Source organism: Typopeltis vanoorti, chromosome 16, assembly GCF_054136105.1.
Source record: "Typopeltis vanoorti isolate ZY-2024b chromosome 16, IOZ_Tvanoo_1.0, whole genome shotgun sequence".
Classification (NCBI taxonomy): domain Eukaryota; kingdom Metazoa; phylum Arthropoda; class Arachnida; order Uropygi; family Thelyphonidae; genus Typopeltis; species Typopeltis vanoorti.
The window spans coordinates 60,286,931-60,309,716 of NC_143564.1; the positions used below are offsets into that span (position 1 = coordinate 60,286,931).

General features: G+C 33.9%; 1 protein-coding gene across 1 annotated transcript in view; it reads right to left on the reverse strand.

Moving 5' to 3' along the window:
• Positions 1–22,786, reverse strand: part of LOC150098056 (uncharacterized) — a 114,659-nt gene that overhangs the window by 44,602 nt on the left and 47,271 nt on the right. The window contains exons 3-4 of the mRNA XM_090406350.1: positions 18,731–19,027; positions 14,194–14,289 (exon numbers count right to left, since the gene is read on the reverse strand). Of these exons, the coding sequence (XP_090262476.1) occupies positions 14,194–14,289; positions 18,731–19,027 (393 nt within the window). The remainder of the gene's footprint in view (positions 1–14,193; positions 14,290–18,730; positions 19,028–22,786) is intronic.

The window sequence follows — 22,786 nt, forward strand, 5'->3', positions numbered from 1 at the left end:
ATCCTCTTGAAATCTGGAAAATTCCATGAACTTTGCACCAGAGCAGAGTCAGTACACCTTGATGCAGTCTGCATCCAAGAACATAGGTGGAGAATAGATTTGGAATGGAATGAAGTCACATCAAATTGCAAAAAAAAAGACTTCTATACATGAGACAAATCTAGCAATGGAGAGATCAGAATCCAAGTCAACAAAAGAATCTATAATCACATCTCATCTGCCTCCAAATCTCTGAGAATAATGGCTATAACTTAAAACTCAAACCCAAAAGCAACAATAACCTGTACCAAATGAAAATGCCAAGAATACTTTCTACAATCATTTCTCAAACTTTTTCAACACTGTCCCAACACACAGTCTCCACATTATAGTTGGAGATTTTAATGCATAAATAAGATAAGATGTTTCAGCAATCACAAAAAATATAGGGCCTTTTATGTACACAGCACAATAAATGAAAATCGATATCTTCTAGCTGCAGAACAAATTTCCACACAAACCTGGGAACATCCAAATTGGGAGTTTAAAAGCACTCTCTCAGGTGCTTTTAAACCTAAAACAAGAATAAAAATCACTGGAACGGAATTAATGAAATGCTCGATGCCTGAAGAACCATCCCTGAGCTTTGCTCATATTGTGCATTCCATCCATGAGGCAGCAGCAAAAACTTTGGTCGGCAAGACTTCATCTCCTCAAAGGAAATGGGTAACACACACACCACTGAAGAACTGATAATGAAATGCAATGACATTTAGCAGCAATACAGGAACCAGAGGATGCACTATCTACATACTCAGTTAAAAGAGCTAAATGATGAAGTACATGTCTTTTTGACAAGACAAGGAAAACCATATCCAGGCTGTCAAAAATTGAAACACTATCAAAATACTCATAAAACCAGAGAAATGTACCTGTTAGCGTATTCCTTATGCACCAAAGAGAGGAAGCCCAAAAGACCAAGAATAAAAGTTAAAAATGGCACGCTACCTGAAGATAAAAGTGAAGAACTCTCACTATGAAAAAAAAAAAAAAAAATTCAAAACTATTGAATAATTCATCATTTAACTTCACTACAGATGCCTTCCCAGAAATAATAATCCATAAAGAACTTTCCATTTACTTCTTCTCTTCCGTCTAAGACGAGTCGAGTCTTCTCTCGAGCAGGATCTTCCAGTCTTCTCTATTCCTTGCTGTTTGAAAAAGTTCCTTATATGTTCTTTATTAATTTCAGCCAGGTAATTCTTGGTCTTCCGGGTCTTCTTTTTTCAGTTGGAAAAGTATTGATTAGGACGTAAGGAAGTCTGTCTGCATCCATGCATACAGTGTGTCCAAACTATCTCAGTTGTTGTTTTCTAATTTTTTCTATTATTGTCTTTTTATACAATAGTTCTTGTCTGACTGTGATGTTTGTTTTCTTTTCTATCCAACTTGTTCTATGTATTTTTCTTAAGCATTTCATTTCAAATGCCAGCAGTTTTTTCTCCTCTCTTTTTTTTTTTTTTTTTTTTTTTTAACTCCACGCTTCTGCTCCATAGGTGACTGTTGGTATAATTATTGCTTCATATAATTTGATTTTGGCTTGCTTAGATATCTTGTTTGTTTTCCAGATTTTCTGTAATTTTCCCATGTTGGTCCATCCTATCGCTATTCTGTGTTTGATTGTTTTGAGTTCATCTATTGTTTCTGTTAGTTTTGATCCAAGGTATATGAAGTTGTCTACTTGTTCTATTTGTTCTCCGTTTAGGGTGGCTGACATGATAGTTCCATTCCTCCCTATTTTCATTACTTTTGTCTTTTGTATATTTATTTGTTTTTATTGTTTTACAGGTTTCGTTTAGCTTGTTGATCAACTTTTGTAGTTCATTTGGGGTTCTTGCAAGAAGGACGAGATCATCTGCATATTTGATTCCATTTACATGTAACAATTTTATGATACAAGAATTTGAAACTGCACTAAAACCTAAAAGAATGAGAAAGTATCTGAATTAGATGGTATAATAGCAGAAATTATTAAACATGGAGGAAAAGAGCTTTGGAAACAACTGTTAAATACCTGTAATACACTCTAGCTACATCCAACATTCCATCCCAATGGAGAGAAGGCCTAATAATATGAATACCCAAGAAAGGTCATCTGAACAACGCAGAAAATTCCAGAGGAATCACACTGAAAATCTATAACAGGATGCTTCTAAGGTGAACTGAACCATATGTAACACCTTTTCTACTCTCAAAAATAAAGCAGGTTTCCTGAAAAAACAGAGCACTGTTGAACATATCCACTGCCTTAGAAGCTTGCTAGAAAGAGATTAAAACCTTTCCTTAATCTTAAGGAAAGGTTTTAATCACTTGCTCTTTCATAGATTTCTAAAAGGCTTTCAATTCAATCAACAGACAAAGGATGTTCCAAATTCTCAGTTATTACACCGTACACTTGAAAATAAAGCAATAGCAGAACCATACTAGAACTATCATGCAAAGGTAATGGTTAATGGAGAGACGACTGAGAGCCTTCCTATTTCCACTGGAGTTCTCCAGGGAGACTCTTTGGCACTATATGTTTTCATTATTACCCTTGATTGTGTATTCAGATTCACAGGAAACAAGTATGGAACAATTCTTGAAGATTCAGTAGGACAAACCCATATAATCAGTCTCTATTTTGTAGATGATGTTGTACTGATTGATTACCATTCAGACTGCCCAAAACTACTTAGATAATTTACGTATGAATGCAGCATCAATCAGATTGGCAGTGAACAACAGTAAAACTAAAGTCCTAAAGAAAAGAACAGAATAGAAGGAAATGATAAGCTAAATGATCACATTCATCGATACTCTAACTAACATAGTGAAAAGAAAACACAAAGCTCCTCACTTCCATAAAAGTTCAATTCCATTTAACTAATATCTGCAAATACAATCTCATCACCACAAATACCAAAATTCATGTGTACAAAACCACCAATCGAGTCATTTTTACATACGGTGCCTAGACATGGAACATCATAACTCAATAAGCAATTAATATCATCAATAGCTTTGGGACAACATGCTTTGAACATTACTAGGATATATATATATAGCAAGATCACATTCCCAATACTGTTATTCTTGAAGAAAGCCAGCAAAGACCCCTAACATAAACAAATTAAAAAAAAATCAGCTGAGGTGGTTGGGACATCAACTTAGAGATCCGCCTTCACCTACATTCAAGTGTTCTTGTTCTCTACAGGCCAACTAATGAACACAGAGGGAAAGAAAGACCAGGGGAAACAGGTTTTGGCAATATATAAGCAAAGCTTCTTTTTGAAGATGAGGCTCATGGACTATCTGACATTTACCAACTGGCACAAAACAGTGCAATCTGGCTCACTTTCATCTGATAGACATTAACTCCATGAGTTTTTTGCTATATGAATATTTCTGTATATATATATATATATCATTCCCTGTTCATATATGAATAAATGATGGTGATGATCTATTTTTTATTTAAATAATATGTTTTCAATATAATGCACCTTCAATCTTTAGCATGGACCGACTAAATCCAATATGATTTATTATTTTTTTTTAAATATTTCGGCTTTGAAATGTGTTTTTAAATAAAGCAAATGCTGACTACAACTCTCCACAACTATAAAATTTATGACAATGGACCAGTGATTTTTTCCTGAAAAAGCAAATTTATTATTAACCACATCTCAGTGAGAAAACATAATATGTACTGTGCTGAGGTCGAACAGCATGTATGACAAATTCCATGAAAGTGGCACTGGTAATAAAATGATTGTGCGAGACCTGGGATACAGCGAGTCTACAGTTTGGACTATATTAAATAAGAGCAAAGAATACAAACAACAAGGAAAAGTTGCTACTGCTTCTTTAAGCATGAAGATCACCCGAAATAGAAGCTATTTAATGATCGCGATGGAGCGTCTTCTATCACTCTGGATTGAGGATTATAACCAAAAAAGAATACCGCTTAGTACAGGGAATATTCAGGCAAAAGCTATCAATATATTTACCTCCTTGAAAGAGACCAAATTTTAAGAGGAATGTGAAAGCTTTACTGTGAGTTTAGCATGACTTGACCTTTTTAAAAATCGAACTGGGCTGCATAGCATAAGAATAACTGGGGAATCTGCTACTGCTGATAAAGATTCTGCGGCCAAGTTTCCTGAACAATTACAAGGCATAATTCAGGAGGGTGATTATCACGATGGGCAAATATTCAACGTCAATGAAATTGGTCTCTTTTGGAATGGTATGCCAACAAAAACTTTCCTAGCTAAAACTGAAGCAACTCAACCAGGATACAAAGTATCTAAAGATCGTCTTACGCTTTTATTAGGAGGCAATGCAGAAGGCAACTTTAAACCCAAGCCTATGTTAGTTTATCGTACACAAAATCCAAGATGTAACATTATTGAAGTAATCAGCACAATTGGAAGCGAACTTGGATTTAATGAACTGGATAATGAAGATGCAAGATTGCTCGATTCCCATTCAGAACAGTTAAGTGAGAATGAACTCCTTCAACTGGAAGAACAGCATGCATATGAAGAAGAAAAAGATAAGGAGTGCAAACAAGAAGAGAATGTTATAACTAAGAAGCTAACTGCAAAAGAACTTGAGCTAGTTTTCAATCACATTGAGTATGCTAAGGAAATTTTGTTTGAATGCTGATCCTGATATGGAACGAAGCTTTGAAGTCTGCCAAAATCTTGATAAAGCGATCACCAGCTATGATCACTTTATCAAGATCGCTTTATGATGATCGACTTGCATTACAAGATGAAAAAGTCTAGCACCATTCAAACATCTTTACTTAATTTTTTTGTAAAAAAAGTAGCTCAATCAAATGTTTAGACATTAAATAAAAATTGAAGCAATTGATTTTTATTAACTTTGATGTTTTCCTCTAATATGGCTTATACTGTAATTTTTTTTTCAAATTTACACTAACTGATGGATGTATTATAATTCTTCCTATTGTTTATTATTCGCTTAATGTGATTTCACTTAGAACGCATTAATTGATGGATTAATTAATCGTGTTAAGTGAGGTTTTCCTGTACACTGTAACAAAAACATTAAACTCAGCTATCATGATGCATGTAATGCCCTTCAAAAGACACTGAACTCTATAATCACATGAAAAAAAAAAGCTTCATCTAGAGAAGATTTCTAGACATCTAGAAATCACTAAAAATGACAAGCAGTGCATGTTTCATGCACCAAGATATATGAAAGTTTCAAAAGTCAGCACAATGAATGTCAAATAAATACTGTATATATAACCAATTAGCCAGTGTTATTTTCTGAAAGTTGTATAATGCAAACAAAGAAACTGCACAACAAGTAAATACTGCAGTTACTCTTGATATTAAAAATCTAACCAGAAAGAGAGCTTGTTTCAAACAAATGACTAGAAACAAATATGCTCTATTCATAAATATTGCACTAAGTAACTATTTTTAATCTCATTATATATGAAATTAAGATTACAAATTCTTTGTTTCAGAAAAAACTGTAAATGATATTTTAGATCAAATTGAAAATTTCTTGGCATGATCGTTTTAGCATTTTTTAAAAATATAATGAGGCTACTTCTTAGCCTAACCTGTGAAAGATAAAAATAACTTTGGAGAACAATAAAAATAAGAACAGAATATATGCAAATTTGAGATGCTGAATTGATAAAGGTTTGTCTTTTCATCCTACAGTTTACCAACCGTACAAAATTTAAGAAACAAACTGTTAAATGTAACAACCAAATTGTGATGCCATTTTTTTCTTCTTCTTCTTAGTCTGTTTCCAATGTCAAAATTCATCCAGAATAATTTCTTGAGAAACATGAAGTGTTTTCACCCTTTATATGGTAAAAATTATTCCCAGCAAAAAAACCATGTACATATAACTGTAAGTAAATTTCTATTCCTTCAAAATACCAAAGTTAAATATACTGTTATATGCCATTTATCTGAGAATATAATGAACTTAGAAGAGTGCAAATTAGTGGTAAAGAGCCCACAAGTTTTTAATATTTTTAACTTAAGGAGAGAGAGAGAGAGAGAGAGAGAGAGAGAACTACTCATTTTATGCTCAAGAATCAGTTTAAAATGATTTTACAATGGGCAATTTTGTCCCTACTTAAACTGAGAATGCTAAAAGCTTGTTGGCTGGTTACAAATCCTTTGTATTAGTATCATATATGGCAGGTTAGGTCCCTAACAAAGAGCAAGTCCTGACATACTGAACAGAGCATGTTTGAAGCATGAAGATTAATGTGTTTCTAATACGAATTTTCTTTGGCTTCATATTAAGTGATAGAGGATGATTACTATTAGAGCTTACTCTTTGTTAGGAATCTAACCTATATTTGATACTGATGAGCTTGCATATAAAAAAAAAAATTTTTTTTAAAAATCAGCTAACACCTTTTTATTCTTGTATATAGGGAGCAGGCGAGGCCATTTTAGCCCTATCTAACTTTTGGAGACTGAGTGGGCAGTTCAACCTCCACTGGTACCCAATCAGAGATAGCTGACCCAAGGCTATCACTAATTAAGCAGCAAGCAGTGAAGAGAGATTGCTTAACAAGTGCTACCATCTCGTGGTCCCTAACCCTAACACAATATATTTAATGTCTGAAATAATGTGGGTTCTACGGTCGATTTTCTTGAGTTTCCAGGAGAAAAAATCTGCTTGCCCGAAAAAAGGCTTAGAAAAATTTCTTCTAGTCCCCAACTAGATTCGAAACCAAGAAGTCTTTCTTCTTGCGGTCAAGCACTGTGGTGTGCAATTGCAGAGAGCCTGTGGAGCTCAGTGGAGCTTGCATATTTAAAGGACTTTTTTGCTGCTTTTCAGAAAATGCCATTATGTCAGTATTATGTAATAATAATACTGTATTAGGTATTGCAAGATAATACTGCTATGCATCATTGTATGGTAGCAAATTTTTAAACTTAGAAAGTAAATTAAACCTGACAGGAAATTTTATTCTTGTTTTAATCCTGTACCCAAGTGTGAGCAAATGGAAATTTGCACATGAAGTAATGGAAATATTGAGAGCTAAATCAAAGTTAGATATCTGTATAATATGATGATAAACCACTTTCCTACTTGTATATGGAAATATGATTTCTACCACTGATTTAGCTGTCAGTATGTCCATTGGTCTAGCTTCCAATGCAACCTTTATTGAAACCAGATTGATAAGCGATTGTTCTCATAACACATGGAAATATACATATCCAAGCAGAAATGGGATTAATTCATATTAAATTGCATTAGATACCAATGCAATTTAATATGAAGTCAACAGTCTCTATATACAATTGTGTATAACCTAGTTATGAAGTTCCTTCACAAGTAGACTATGCTTCTATATTCTTGTCCAGTATTGACTTAAATGCATATATTTTCTGAGTGTAGAATCAAAACTGGAGTTATTTCATTTCCCTGCAAAGCATCCTATTACCTCCATGTAAATATGACTAATTTGGACATGCAACGTTTGAAAGGCATTTGTAGCTTCAGGTATATGAGCACTGAGAGGTTTGTCAAATGAAAATGAGGAATAAAGAGTACTGTCAACAGCAAAACTGTGGGTAGAATTCAAGATTATTTGACAAAAAATTATTTATGAATAGGTGAAAGAGCATGGGCAAAAAAGTACAGATCCACAGCAGATTTGTGATATGTACCGCAGCATTGCAGTGCAAAGGATGGTAGGCTATAAGACACTAATTTGGTAATTAGTCATTTGTGCAGACCTGCTCTTGGAAATGTCTAGAGCAGAAGTTCTCAAACATTTTCAACCACATACTATTCTACATCACTGAACTAAGTTCATGTATCACTAATAGCTTTCAACCCAGGGATGTTAATTTTTAACCTACTTACTGCTGTTAAAAATAAAAATAAACTAAATAACACTTATTACAAATTACACTTCCTACTTGTCACAATTGCGCTCATGTAGTGAGTTAAGAATTAATGAAAGTGATTTGTTTTTGTGGAATGAATCTTGCACTGATTTAATCGTGCTACGTTGATAGGGAACATTCTAAGAAATTAGTTATTGTTTCAAAGGTGGTGCTAAATTCAAACAATTTCTACATACAAATACTGAGAATTGAACATACTGTTAAAACAGAAATTTGAGCTAAGGGTACAAAATACTCCTCTCATTTGTAGGATGTTAGACCACTGTTTTGGTATTCCATGTTCAAGGATTTTGGTAGCAGAATGCCTTCATTATCAATTTTCCCAAATTATATGTTTTATCTGCATTAAGAGAATATTGTCAGATTGTTTTGAGTTAGTCATTTGAATTGGCTGGCAACTTCCTTGTGCGTTCATTGCTTGTGTTTTGTCAGACATTCATAGACATCATATAAATGACATTAAAAATAAATAACTTGAACTTTGACTTCCTGTAACATTCTCTTATTTTTGTACATTATGTGTTATATTTTCTATCAACTGACCACATACCTCTAAGCCGCGGCTTGTGCATCACCTGTGGTATATGTACTATACTTTGGGAACCCCTAGTCTAGAGCAACTACATGGGCTGCATCAAACATTTCCATAGCATGTATCTGTGGATGGGTAATGATTGTAAGTAGGTCTGGAGTGGATCAAGAGTGATGGAATCCATATTGATAGTAATGATTAACTAGTGGGTTTCAAGGTATTGAAGGACAATGGCTTGATGTCTGCTTTTATTTCATTTCTTTGAGATGGGTCAAATCTAGGGTTATATAGATAGACCCAATTATCACCTAGCCAAGAAACTAGCATCAACGCTCAAGGAGTTGGTAGGTCATTTCCCCTTCCTATATTAAAAACACACAACACTTTGTAAACAATATCAAAGATATCACACTGGATAAAGATGATTTATTAGTCAGTTTTGACATCTCTGCCCTCTTCACAAATGTCCCAATCAATGACACAATCCTTCTATTACAGGACAAATTCCCTCCCGATATCACAGCACTTTTTGTGCATGTACTATTCACAATATTTGGGCTATTTTGTGTGGCAGAACACTTTCTACTCCTAAAAAAAAAAAAAAAGCACAGCCATGGGCTCACCATTATACCTGCTATTGCTAACTTTTACATGGAACATTTTGAGCAGCATGCTCTAGATTCTTCTCCTTTAAAACCCAAAGTCTGGCTTAGATATGTTGACGACGTTTTCGCTATCTGGCCCCGTGGCCACCAGACACTTTACTCAGCCACCTAAACAAACAACACAAATGCATACAATTCACAAATGAGATTGAAAAGCAGAACACACACTTCCGTTTCTAGATACACTTGTCACACATCTTCCTTCTGGCAGTCTTTCCTTCACTGTTTACTGGAAACCAATACATACTGGCCAATATATACACAAAAACTCCTACCACCACCCAACACAAAAACTAGGGGTCATTAATACACTAAAAAACAGGGGTTTGAAGATTTGCTCCAATGAACAAGCACTTAAAGATGAATTAAAATTTATCAGCAATACCTTCCTAAAAATGATTACAGTCAAAATACTATCAACAAAATTCTGTACAAGACCTCACTTAAAAATAAAAATAAGCAAGACTACAATAAAACTGTAACCATTCTATACATTAAAGGATATCAGACAAAATAAACAGAATATTGCAAAAATACAACCTTAAAGCCACCTTTAAACCTCCTACAAAATTAAAGAACTTACTCAGCTCATCAAAGGATCCACTCCCTCAACTGACCCACCCTGGAGTATACCATAATCATTGCACCTGTAATTTGCCCTATATAGAGGAAACAGGATGCACAATTCCTATCAGAAAAAATGAACATAAACAACACATTAAATATAATAACTATGGTCAAGCTGGTCTTTCTGATTGTGCCCTGAACACTTTACATAGAATTGACTGGAAAAGCAAATGTTTACATCACACCAAAATATGGTATGAACATAAATTTAAGAATCCTGTGAGATTCTAATCAATCACCCTAATCTGAACAATAATAATGGTCTAAATATCCCAAACACATAGAAGGTACATATTTTACCCACTTAACCTTTTTCCCTAAGAGTTAATTTTAAATACGATAGGTAATCCAGGATCCTAAATCTAATATAACAATTGTCATGTTAAATTAAGACATCATTTTTACTGTAACAAAACTATCTATATGAAAGAATGTTTCTCCGATGTTGTCTTAAATAGAATATAGCTTTGATGTAGTTAATTTATTTTATTTCATTTATTTATTGTAATTTTATTTTATTTTCACTAGCAGTCAGACCAGTAGAATAACCATTGATCAAATCATTGTCTCTTCAGCATACTATGTGAAATGTAATTTAGCTTGTCTCTGTGTGTATATATGTGTGTGTGTGTGTGTGTGTGTGTGTGTATATATATACAGGGTGTCCCAAAATTCATGCAAGAAGTAATTTTGATAGAAAACACAGGTTTTTAATTAAAAATTGTAATTTCTTATCGATTCATAAAGTATACAGTATAAGGTTATGCATGGAATAGCATATCGGGTAAAAAATGGCCTCCACGGCTTTGCTGGCACATACGCACTCTTTTGTCGAAATTTTCCATGACCGTTTTGCATAAATGTGGCTGAATTTCATTGATACAGCGCTCAATTTCCTCCTTCAAGGCATGGGTGGTTGTAGGCTTGTTGGCATAAACCTTAGACTTCAAAAAACCCTAAAGAAAAAAGTCCAACAGCGGTAAGTCACATGATCCGGGCGGCCAATTCTGATTAACAAAACAGAAAATTACACGACCAGGAAATGACTCATGCAGTAATTGAATTGTTTCTCGGGCTGTATGGCATGTGGCACCGTCTTGTTGAAACCACATGTCCTCCACATCCATATCTTGCAATTTAGGCACAAAAAAACTGGATTAGCATGTGGCGATAGAGAGCACCATTAACTGTTATTGCCTTACCAGCCGCATTTTCGAAGAAGAATGGACCGTTGATGCCTCTAGCCCAAAATCCGCACCAAACAGCAACACCTTGTGGATGCATTTGTTTCTCAACAATCACTCATGGATTTTCTGAACCCCAAATGTGACAATTTTGTTGATTAACGAAGCCATCAAGATGAAAATGAGCCTCATCACTGAAGATGATTTTGTTCGAAAAATAAGCATCCACTTGTTGTTGTTCCGTAATCCATTCAACGAACTCTCTTCACTGTGTGTGGTCAGTAGGCTTCAGTTCTTGAATCAATTGAACTTTGTAAGCATAAAGATGCAAATCTTTCGTGAGAATACGCTGTAGAGAGCTTCTCGAAATGCCCAATTCAAGACAACGGTGCCGAATTGATGTTCCTGGACTCTCAGCAACACTCTCATGAACTGCTTCGATGTTTTCTGTTGAATGACGGCCAGAGTGTATAAGATCACTAATTAATCCAGTTTCCTTGAATTTTTTAATTAATCTTTTCACAGTTGATGAAGTTAAATCACTATTCCGACCATATTTTGTGCGAACTGTAGATGCCAAACCTTCATTATTTTTAAAATATTGCTCAACAATGAAAATGCGTTGTTCTTTCGTGTAGCGCTCCATTTTTAATAACCCTGAACTGTCAGCTGTCTTTTTTTTTTCTCGTTGGCAACACTTTATCGCACAAATGGTGCTAAATTTAAATCTTGCGTGAATTTTGGGACACCCTATATACATGTGTGTGTGTGTGTGTGTGTGTGTGTGTGTGTGTGTGTGTGTGTGTGTGTGTGTGTGTGTGTGTGTGCGTACTCGAGATGACCTTAATATGAAGGTCTAAATGTCAGGAAATTAAAATAGTTATTTATAACATGGTTGTAGAGTCCATAATTTGTGTAAAATGAAAAAGTAATATCAAGTATCATTTTACAGAATTTTGTCTAAAGTTACCAATACAAATTGATTTAAAACATAACTGAATGACAAATTTTTATACAAAACTAAATACTAAATTTTATTTAAATCCATCCAGTCAGAACATAATTATTGCCTACTTTTTGAAACATCCTGTCTAATTTTGTCCCTAAAATGGTGTAATTTAAATCAATAACTGAGATGGCCAGGCAACTTCAGTTTTGATCAAATTTTGATCAAAATTTTTTTTTTGATCTTTTTTTGATTTTTTTGATCATCAAAAAAAGATGAAATTTGATCAAAAGACCAGGATGGGTGTAATATGTGTAAGGAAGGATAGACAGGCACAACAAATATAGTGGGTACTTATGCACATATCAAAATGTACATAATTCAACCAGAGCAAAATTACTGCTTTGTATTATTAAATGGATAAGAATCCTATATTGTTATATAGCCAGTAAGTGAAACTCAAGATCGATAACTATGATCTATGAGTTTCAATGCTGAAAAATCTTGAGTTTCACTTACTGGCTATATAACAATATAGGATTCTTATCCATTTAATATCTATTCATTATCGTAGTTCTCGATCTTGAGTTTCACTTACTGGCTATATAACAATATAGGATTCTTATCCATTTAATATCTATTCAATTGCCAGAAAACTAGCCTTTTGGCTTTTTATTTTAATTGCTTTGCATTATTTTGAAGCATTTTGCCTAATTTCCTTCTAAAATGTCCAATTTAAACCAAAATTGAGATAGAAGGCAGAATTTAGCAACAATCTACTACATTTCATAAAATCTGCCTGGAAAAGATCATTGTTCTATGTGTATTGAAGGAGAGATAAGCAGAATATACCTAATAAATGCTATCATGTATAAGTTAAAACACTTAAAATTTGCACATCACATGAATTTTGCAGCATTTAATTTCAGTGTTAAAAATTTTACTTTACTTAGAATCTGCAATCCTCTGAATCGCTGTAGAAATTAGCATTTCTATAGCGATTCAGAGGAAACTGCTTAATAAAGCTATGATCATTTAAGACATACATTTATTTTAAGCAACAAAAAACAATTTCAGGATTTATTCAGACAGATTCTAAAGCAAAATTTCTATGTTTCACTGTCTGCTGACTAATGACTTCATTACAAAGATAAATGTACTAGAGAATAGTTTAAAAAAAAATGAGAACTTCTGACATCAGTTTTTTGAATTGCTAACATTAATAATTAATGTAAGTTAAATGATGATAGCATTTCCTTACCCTATGTCAGAATCTCAAGACCTATTGTGCAATTTCTAAACTAAGTCAATATTAGAACTACTTTTAAACCTGTTTGCATCCTATCGAATTTTCTACATTTGCCAAAAAAGTGTTCATTTTGAAAAGCACCTTATGGTATAGAGATTCCATGTGCTTGTGGTGAAGCTTACATCAGACAGACTGGAAAAAGTTTTGAAATCTATAAGAAAGAACACCCATGCAACAAAAGATAAAAGTGGCATCGCTCCACTACGAAATGGATTTGTCATTTGCCTTGATGCCTTGTGTAAAACACAACATCTTTTTAAGGATATTTAAGGAGTCCTTGAAAGTGATATAATTGCATTGCACCTTAAAGAGGAATGAAGGCTTTGTACTTCATCACATCTGGAAGTTTCTTATGTGTTTATGTAACTTATCAGACCTTCATTATGCCAACAACAAATAATATCATATGCTTGATATATAAAATGATGCATGTGACTAACTTGATATTATTAATGCTAATAGTTTCAAAAATCTGGGGATAGAAGTCATAAAATTTTTTTCTATAATCTCTAAGATGTTTACCTTCCTGATGAAGCTGTTAGTCAGTTGACAGTAATGCATACCAAAAGTATGTATTACTGTATGCATTAAAAAGTAAATTTAGTTTTACAAATCTACAAGTAAATCCAAGTAATGTAGTTTTTGTTATTTACTGTCCTCAGCTTTTGATTATATACATTTATTTCTTTATAGGCTCAGTAACTTCAGTTGCTTTCTTATTTATAACAGATGCACAAAAAAAAATCCTTTGACTTTTCTGTAAAAATTAATAGATTAGAGAAAAAAAATCAAGTGAAATTTTTAAAAACATAAAATAGTGTAGAGAATATTTTAATTTCAATTTGGGAATTTGTAAATCAAAATAAAATTAATGCGCTTTTCATTTTCACTTTCCATAATTAAATGCAATATTTTTCTGTGCAAGAGATAATCAAAAATATATTTACAATTATGATAAATCTAAATTCATACCTGTAATGACATATTTGGTTTCTTGATGTGCAAGGTTTATACTTTCAGCAATTCTGATAATACATTCATCTTTGCTAATTTCTCCACATGACGAACCTATGGCACATAAATTTTAGGATATCTATAAATACTGGTTTTGTTATTATAATAATGTTGGCAGAGGTCCCTAATTTAAAATAAAATTCACAAATTGTTCAGATAACTAAATTAAGTTTTCATATTGCTAACTATGTACTAAATTGCCTACTACACTTGTTTAGTGAAATGGTATTTATACACAGCTAATTTGGATATATTGTGTTCCCTGGTGTTACACTCTAATACCTTCACTATGTGGAATTTTCAGTTATCATGGTGTAACATGAAAAGAAAAGAAAATAAAACCCCTATATAAGAGCTAATACATAAATTATTTAAAGAAAGAAAAATATTCTTGCATCCAAGTAAAATATATAACAAAAAGTGTTTGTTGAACTAAATAATAAAAGAAGGAATATATTACAGTTGTGATATGAAAATATTAGCTAAGTAAGACGGAAAAGATTAGTCAAAAGAAATTGTATGTGAGGGCAAGTTTTAACACCTGAAATGAGAGATTAAAATATTAAGTAAATTCTTAGAAAATTTTGGAAGGGGGATTAATTTGAAGCTAGCAAAAAAGCAAAAGCCTATCACGTGACTACGTCTCAATTCCCGAATTGAGACGTAGTCGCGTGCTCGCTGATCACAGGATGTTTGGCAGAAAAATGACACCCTAATTGGTCGGTGAAGTTGAATCCAGTAAGGGGAAGAGAAAAGAAATTAAAGAAGGTGCCGGTAGGGGTCAAGGTATAAAAGGAGTAGAACCCCCCCATGAGGCTTTTTTCCAGATAGTTTCTTCATGAGCTTTTTCGTATAGGTTTTTCATGCGGTTTTCTTGAGTGGCGGGGTTGGAGTTAATCTCCGTCCGACACAACAAGGGAACAAAAGTGAGCGGGATTTTGATTCCGTATTCCTATGGTAAGAAACGAGGAATGCCATTCAGCTAAAGGAAAGAAGGTATTGTCTATGTGTTTCATCATTCTGTGACAACAACGAAAGATAGAAGTCTGTAAAGAAGTACGAAAAGTTAAGATCGCAAATGCCCAGTTTAATGCCAAAAGAACTTAGGAGTGACAGATTATAGAGGAGTTCATCCCAGGATAGTACAATCGGAAAAACGGTAGAGGCCAATATAGAAAACCCAAGTCAAAAGGTGCTGTAAAAATCTCATGTTAATTGAAACCGTAGGTAATTGTAATCATTGTTCTATTACTGAACAGTTGAAGAGACTAAGGAAAATTATACTAGGACTATAGTACATGACTGATTGTAATGAGAGTATGCTTGTTAATATTAATTATATAACTATTCAAGTGTCGTGAGATTTATGCATGTGTATTGTAACATAGGAAAGTTTTAAACGTCAAAGTTATGTGTTAGCACAGTGAAAGGATAGTTTAATCTACATAGTTTTAGGTAGTTAAATAGAGTGAGTTGATCACATATGTCCATGTGCTACAGCATGTAGCGTATTCAGACTAATATAGGGTTAACTAAGGTGTTAATTAGATCTGGGATTATACATATGATTGTATGTGTTGAATTTGTTATGGCGGCATGATCACAATACCCATATAGGATCTTAGCCAAATACTTGTGATTAGTTAATGTTATTTTGTAAATGTTTTCTTAGTATTGAATTGAGTTATATATATATTAGAAATTGAATTGTACCATGCTAATGAGTTTAATAAACCTTTGTTCATTGATAATACAGTTGTCTGAAATTGCTGCCCAATGCACCACTTGAAAACGTACGAACCTAATCACGTGGGAGGGGAGACTATTTAGATGAGTTATGAGATAAAGTGTCACGACTGCAATATTGTCTCACATTCAGACATATTTTGGTAATAGCTCCTTGTTTTTGTATTTAATATCTCAAACTAAATGTCCTAAAAGGCACAGTATAATATAAATATTAGGGACACTAAGGGGAGAAATAGCTTAAATATTTGTATTTTGGGTAATATCTCGTACATAGATGAATGTTGGATAAAGATAAGTAGAATTTCACTTGTAAGGATAATTGTTAGAATAATAATCATAAATTGGGACACAATACTGGATAACATTCAAAATTTAAATATTGTTATGATGGCTGACAAAGGATGTGATGGGTTCAGTGCAATTTGAGAGGGCATATGCCAATGATTGCAGAAGACTTATATCCAACCAGAGTGGAAATTTCCAATGATAGTGGTAGCATGATTAGCATAGGCAACAGGTTCAAGGCTATTTGGTGTAAGAGAAAGAAAGACGAACAGGTTAAAAAATACACAATTCGGTGTGCCAATACAGGATCATCTGAAGAATGTAAACTGCACAGATAGATAAATCTTATAGATGCAAAGGAGACTAGAACTGGTGGGAGGAGAAAACATCCAAATTAAGGTAAAGAAAATTTATAGAACTACTCAGGAATAATTAACTTGAACATTGTAATTGAAGGTACTCAAAATACAAGAACATTAGATGTGGTAGCAATGTATAATAATCTGTCTATAAATGGGTTGACCAATTATGTCTCCAACTGGTGAGAGTAATCATGCAGTCTTGAACTTGCAAGGTGGCAAGTTTCTGAAGTAGTGCCTTTACATAAGAAACTGCATGTCAAAGAAATCAGCAGTACATGAGAAGAATGCAAAGGATCTGAGGGAAGCAATGCCTTGACTTCATCTCCAGTTAGGAGAAAAAAAATGCATGAGTTAAATGGTGAATATGCCTTAAACATAAAAAAATATATATATTAAAATGTTGTGAATCTGATATCATGAAAAGAGTTAATGACCAGGTTCAGGAGAAATATAAAGAGCAGGTTGGGAGAATGATGGCCATGGTGAGAAAGATCACTGGATTACAAAAAGAACTTAACTAAACGGGGAAAAAAGGAAATCCAACAGTTATCAATATGTAGCAAGTAAAAGGACAAATGACTGTGAAAGAATATCCTTAGTGAACATAGATGGCAGGAAAGCAACAGATCAACAGAAACAGCTGGGTGGCAAAGTGTTCACTTCGGTAAAGCATACAGTCCAAAAAAACCCATTAACTCACTAGACACAGTGAGAAAAGTGGATGAGCTAGAGATTAAAGTTGTTATAAGAGCTTAATTCGAATACAGCATCAGAAGGGGTGAAATATCAGCACAGGTGCTGAAGGAAATTGCAATACAGAAAATGCTCCTGATCTGGTAGTTCAACTCAAGTCTCAACATACATATGATTCCTAATGAGCAGAATGACAGTAAGATAATTCCAATATAAAAGGGTAGAGCTAATGCAGCAAATACACCAATCATTATGCCAAGATTGTGCCATTTCATAAAGGAGGTGATCGAACTCAAGCATCAAATCATAAGCCTATCTGTTTGTTATGTGTTATGTGGTTAAGTTGTTGGAGAAGCTTATGAGAACTAGGATCCAGAGTTGGGTTGACAACAATGGTATTAACTTTGATGGACAGCATGGATTTGCTAAAGGGAGGTCATGTTTTAGTAATCTACTTACTTATTACAATAAAGTGACTGCTTTCTTGGACAGAGGAGAAGGATACACAGTAATATACTTGGATTTTGCAAAGGCTTTTGATAGAGTACCTCACGATAAGTTGACAGTCAAACTAGAGCAGATGGGGTTGGATATTAGATTAGTGCATTGGATTGGAGACTGGCTATCTGATAGGTATCAACAAGTTGTGTATGGGGGAGTGATATCTAAAAAAAGGAAAGTCACTAGTGGAGTGCCTCAGGGGTCTGTTTTAGGACCATTACTGTTTAACTTGTATATTAATGATATAGGTGAAGATTTGGATGGAGATATTCAGTTGTTTGCAGATGATGCAAGTTGGGACGAATCATGAAGAGTAGTGAAGATGTTGTGGCCTTGCAAGAAGACTTGAATAAATTGAGTGATTGGGCACGAAAATGGGGATGTGAGTTCGATGCTGCAAAATGCAAGGTTTTAAAATTTGGAAAACAAAGATGGGATGCAGAATTTATGCTTGGTGAGGATATATTGTTGGAGGTGGAAGAAATAAGAGATCTGGGAGTGATAGTGGATGAGGATCTGAAATGACTGGAATGCCTTGCCTGAGAGTGTGGTGTCTGCAAGGAGTTTGAATGTGTTCAAGGCACGGTATGATGAGTTGTGTGTGTATGATAAAAGGACCTCCCAGATGAGTCTTTGACTCCATGAGGTCTTGGGATAATGATAATAATAATAAAAAGCTTTCTTATATATTGTTTTTAAACTAAAGAAGCAACACAAACCTAAGGTTTGAAATAGAATACCACTTAGTAGAATTATATCAATTTTCACTTGATACACATTATATTAAAAATTTCATTTTGATCTATTCTGAAAGTAACATTTTACTTTTTTTAGTTAATTTTCATAAATATTTCTTAAGTTACTTATGAAAACCAACCTATAAAGAAACAAAACATTTGATTTACCAGGATGAAAGTTGTACATAGCTAGTCCCAGCATTTCACATCTTTTTAATTCATCTATTAAAGCTGTTCTGCTTTTCTCGAGTATCTCCTCTTTAGGAGAACCACAATTCAGCAGATAAGAGCCATGTGGTAATATCAAATGAGGTGAAAAACCATTCTTTTGACAAGCTTCTCGAAATCTGCAAGCATCTTCTTCAGCAAGTGGTTTACAGGACCATTGTCGTTGGGATCGAAGAAACAAACCAAATGATTTAGCTCCAATATCAATTGCATTAATAACTGCATTATGCAAGCCTCCTGAAACAGTAACATTTTTTCTTAATATTGAAAAATTATAATGCTTTATAAATGTATATGTATTAGTCAAGAAATTAATTCTTAAAAATGGGCATAAAAATATGACTCAGCTTATTAAACATGTCAAGAAAATTAAAATTTCAAAGATGAGTACTTATGTACACATCTTTGTGTAAAATTTGCATACACCACCAGTTCTCATGGGCATATGTAGTATTATTAGCTCACATTTAAATATGGATAAGCATTGCTTTTATTTAGGGCAAATAATAAAACATCTGATTTGCAATTTATTTTAGTTTATTTTTATTGTATTTTTTATTTGGTTACTAATTGCATTTATGTCATATCAGAATGAGCATGCTTTTATTTAAGGGAAATAATAAAATCTGATTTTGTAGAATATAGTTTACCAGTTATATAACAAGAACAAAATTCATATAAAAATCATTATCAACTACAGAAAGAAGAATTACTTATTCTCATTTTAATATAATCTCTTCCTAATTCAATACAAAATTTACATCATTCATACATTTTTTAAAAAAAAACACCACTGGTAAGCACATCTAAACACATGATGCATTGAGCTCAGCAGTTACAATCTTCTAGATAATCTCCACTACTGTCTGACCAAAGACACGAGACCCCTCAACACTTCTGCACATGGCAGAAGAAGGCAAATCCATTTGGAAAAAAAAGGGTAATCAATTAGATTCGTGGGATGAGTGTTTATTATTATACGTCAGAAAATTAGCTTTCCTTTTATCAAAATTCTAGTAAAATTTTCATTAAAAATTTTCATAAAATTTCTTTCATGAAAATTTTATGAAAAATTTAAAGTGGTGACTATTTTGCTTGTACAACAGTTGGAAAATTTTACGTATAAAGCACATGATTTCACATGTTGGTGACGAATTCGTACATTGTCTTATTCCTTTCTCCCCTTCAACATGAATTGACTCTTCTTGGCAATGTGCCAACCAGGGTTCTTGCATCTGTGGTAAACAGTAAGTCACATTATCATCCTTTGAATTTCATTTTCAATTTCAGGGGAAAAAAAAATCCAGTGAATAAGGCAAGTGTTCAAACACCTGTAGCAGATGAGGAAGTGAGAAACAATGTGACAATGCACCTGAACACACAATGTTCAGGTACATTGTCATACAGCAACAGCCAGCTGTTTGCATGGTACTACTCCCCCCCCCCCCCCCACTTGTCTCAAGCGTTGATTCAGATGTTGCATGACACCAATATAGTATACCAACTGTTAAATGTTTGGTCCTCTGGAACAAATTTATGATCTGTTGTGGATCATCTTCTATTAAATTCCTACCATTGCAAAATCATGCAAACTACTTATAAACTCGAGCATATGATAGGCAGTCATCCCTGTTTTAAAATCATTAAATGTTTCCAAGGATTTTAAAATAAAATCCTATACCACTCATTCCATTTTCGAATTTTTGACAAAAGTCACTAATGCCATCTCACTCAAATAACATTTACACAAAAACTAATGAAGCAATTGCAACACACTTATGGTTGCTGGAAAGAGCACTTGCTAGGTTAAAATGATGTACTATTTTGCCCAATTCTATCAATAAAAAAAATCTATCATGCTTTTGACAGTCACACTGTGTATATATTTACCACAGTTATTTAGAAGATGAGTTTAATTCTTCTTCCTCTTTATAACGTTTTTATTCCACTTGGTGCAGGATCCGCTATGAATATCTGACTGTAGGAAACCATAACTGGCTTATCACAGAATCTTGCGTTGGGGGAAAGGGGGGGGGGCAATTTTTATGACTGTTGATGCATGTGTTCATGAGGCTGGTTTGCCTGTTCTGGGAGGAAGAAAGATGAATTTAATTGCATGTCACATTTAAAATCGACAAAAATAAATAAATGAATGATAGCACAAACTCATATGACTAAGTTCTGTACAGAGATTATTCATTTTTCTTCCTCTCATTCTTGCAATCAAGCAAGTATGGAAAAGCTAAACGTTCTTCACCACCAAGAACAACAAATATTCATTTTTTTAATAGTATGGTTAAAACAGAATGCATCCAATAATACATTTGTAAAACTCGATGTAGCTTAAAAAAAACCAAAGCGCTTTACATTGATTTTTACAGAGGTAGAGTCTCATGAGAACGTTACAAAATTAAACTTGTTTGTCTCTATGTATTTTATTAATGTAAATAACCTTATGGGAATTGATTGTATTTACCGTTTTAACTAAAGTTTCTAGAATATCAAAAACAAAAGCAATATCTTGCCATCAGAACCCTTGTATAATAGCTATGTATAAGAGCACAAGAAAGTTGTTTGTAAGCTCTGCGCATGAACAGTTTCAAAGCTAGAATCAAAGAGGTCTGCTAGTTTCAGAGACTTTTCTGCTGCCCGACAAGACAAGAAAAAAGGGCGCACAGAGGAGTAGAAAGAACGAGCTGGCCTTAACAAAAGGATCAAGGAGAACTGCCGATTTCTTCAGGATTTACAAACCTTAGTGCAAGGTCCCGAGAAGGTGAAAATAAAAGAGGACTGAACCGAACACAAGGGACAGTTTCCGGCAGAGAACTAGGGGCAGTTTTTGGCAGAGAACCAGAGGCAGTCAAGAGGAGGCGAGGTCCAGTTGCTGACAGAAGGAGAGCCGAGGTCCAGCTGCCAAAGCAGGAAAGGCGAAGAGCTATTATCAAAGAGAGAAACAGACTTTATGGCAAACCCACGCAGAGGAAAAAATTTGGGAAGTCAACCACAGCTAAAAGCCACAAAACGATCTTCAAGCCTGTATGCTGAATCTTCTTGCCTGAGCTTTTGAGTACCAGGAAAATTGCAGTCAAGAACTGCTAATAATCCGATGAAATGCCCCCTGAAGCAAGGCCTGAGATCAAGAAAAATCCATAAAGACTTTGATGCAGGACTTGTGGAAGGTGTCATGACAAAGAGCCTCTGTAAGTGTGTCCACCCTTTAATGTACATTCTTTTTGTAATCTAGGAGATATGTCATAGATGGACTGATAAGAAATAGTAATAAGAAATATCTATAAGAGAGTTCTCTGATTTGTTGTTAACTGGAATATATATTGTAAGATAACTTGCCATAGCTAGCTAATCTCTTTATGAGTAAATTAGTCTCAGCAATTTGATTTTTTTAAGAAGATAAGTAACAGAGCAAATATATATATTGTATAGTCATTTAATATTGAAAAGGGAAAGTTTATTTCCTTATACCAAAAGCATAAAGGATAGGTAGAAAAGAGTAACCTCCCTATCGCTTATTTAATGTACTTTAATTTAAATGTAAATAAATGTGTTTTATTTAATTAAGGGGATAATAAATCTCTCATTATTTCAAAACCGAATAAGAAACTTGAAGATCAAAATCTAAAAGTTTCGTGTCGAAGAACGTCCGACAAGTCCAAACGTAAGCCAACGCCTGGTGGTACAACACTAGGGCAACTCGAAGCAAAGGTGGAGCAAGCTTTCATCACCGTCCTTAATATTTTCTCATAATGTAAAACGCAGCTCCTAGGAGATGCATTACTGTTTTCCATTATGAGGGAAGGTCACTACCCAGACCGGTTTCGACCTTTGAGGTCTCATCAGTGAGTAGGTAGACCTGGATAATACCGAGGTTTTAGTGAACAGAGCTTACCTACTTTACTATACGAATTGCCAGAAAGGTGTACCCATATATTACTACTACAATAAAGAGCCAAAAAGCTTAAAGATACCACTACCCATGTG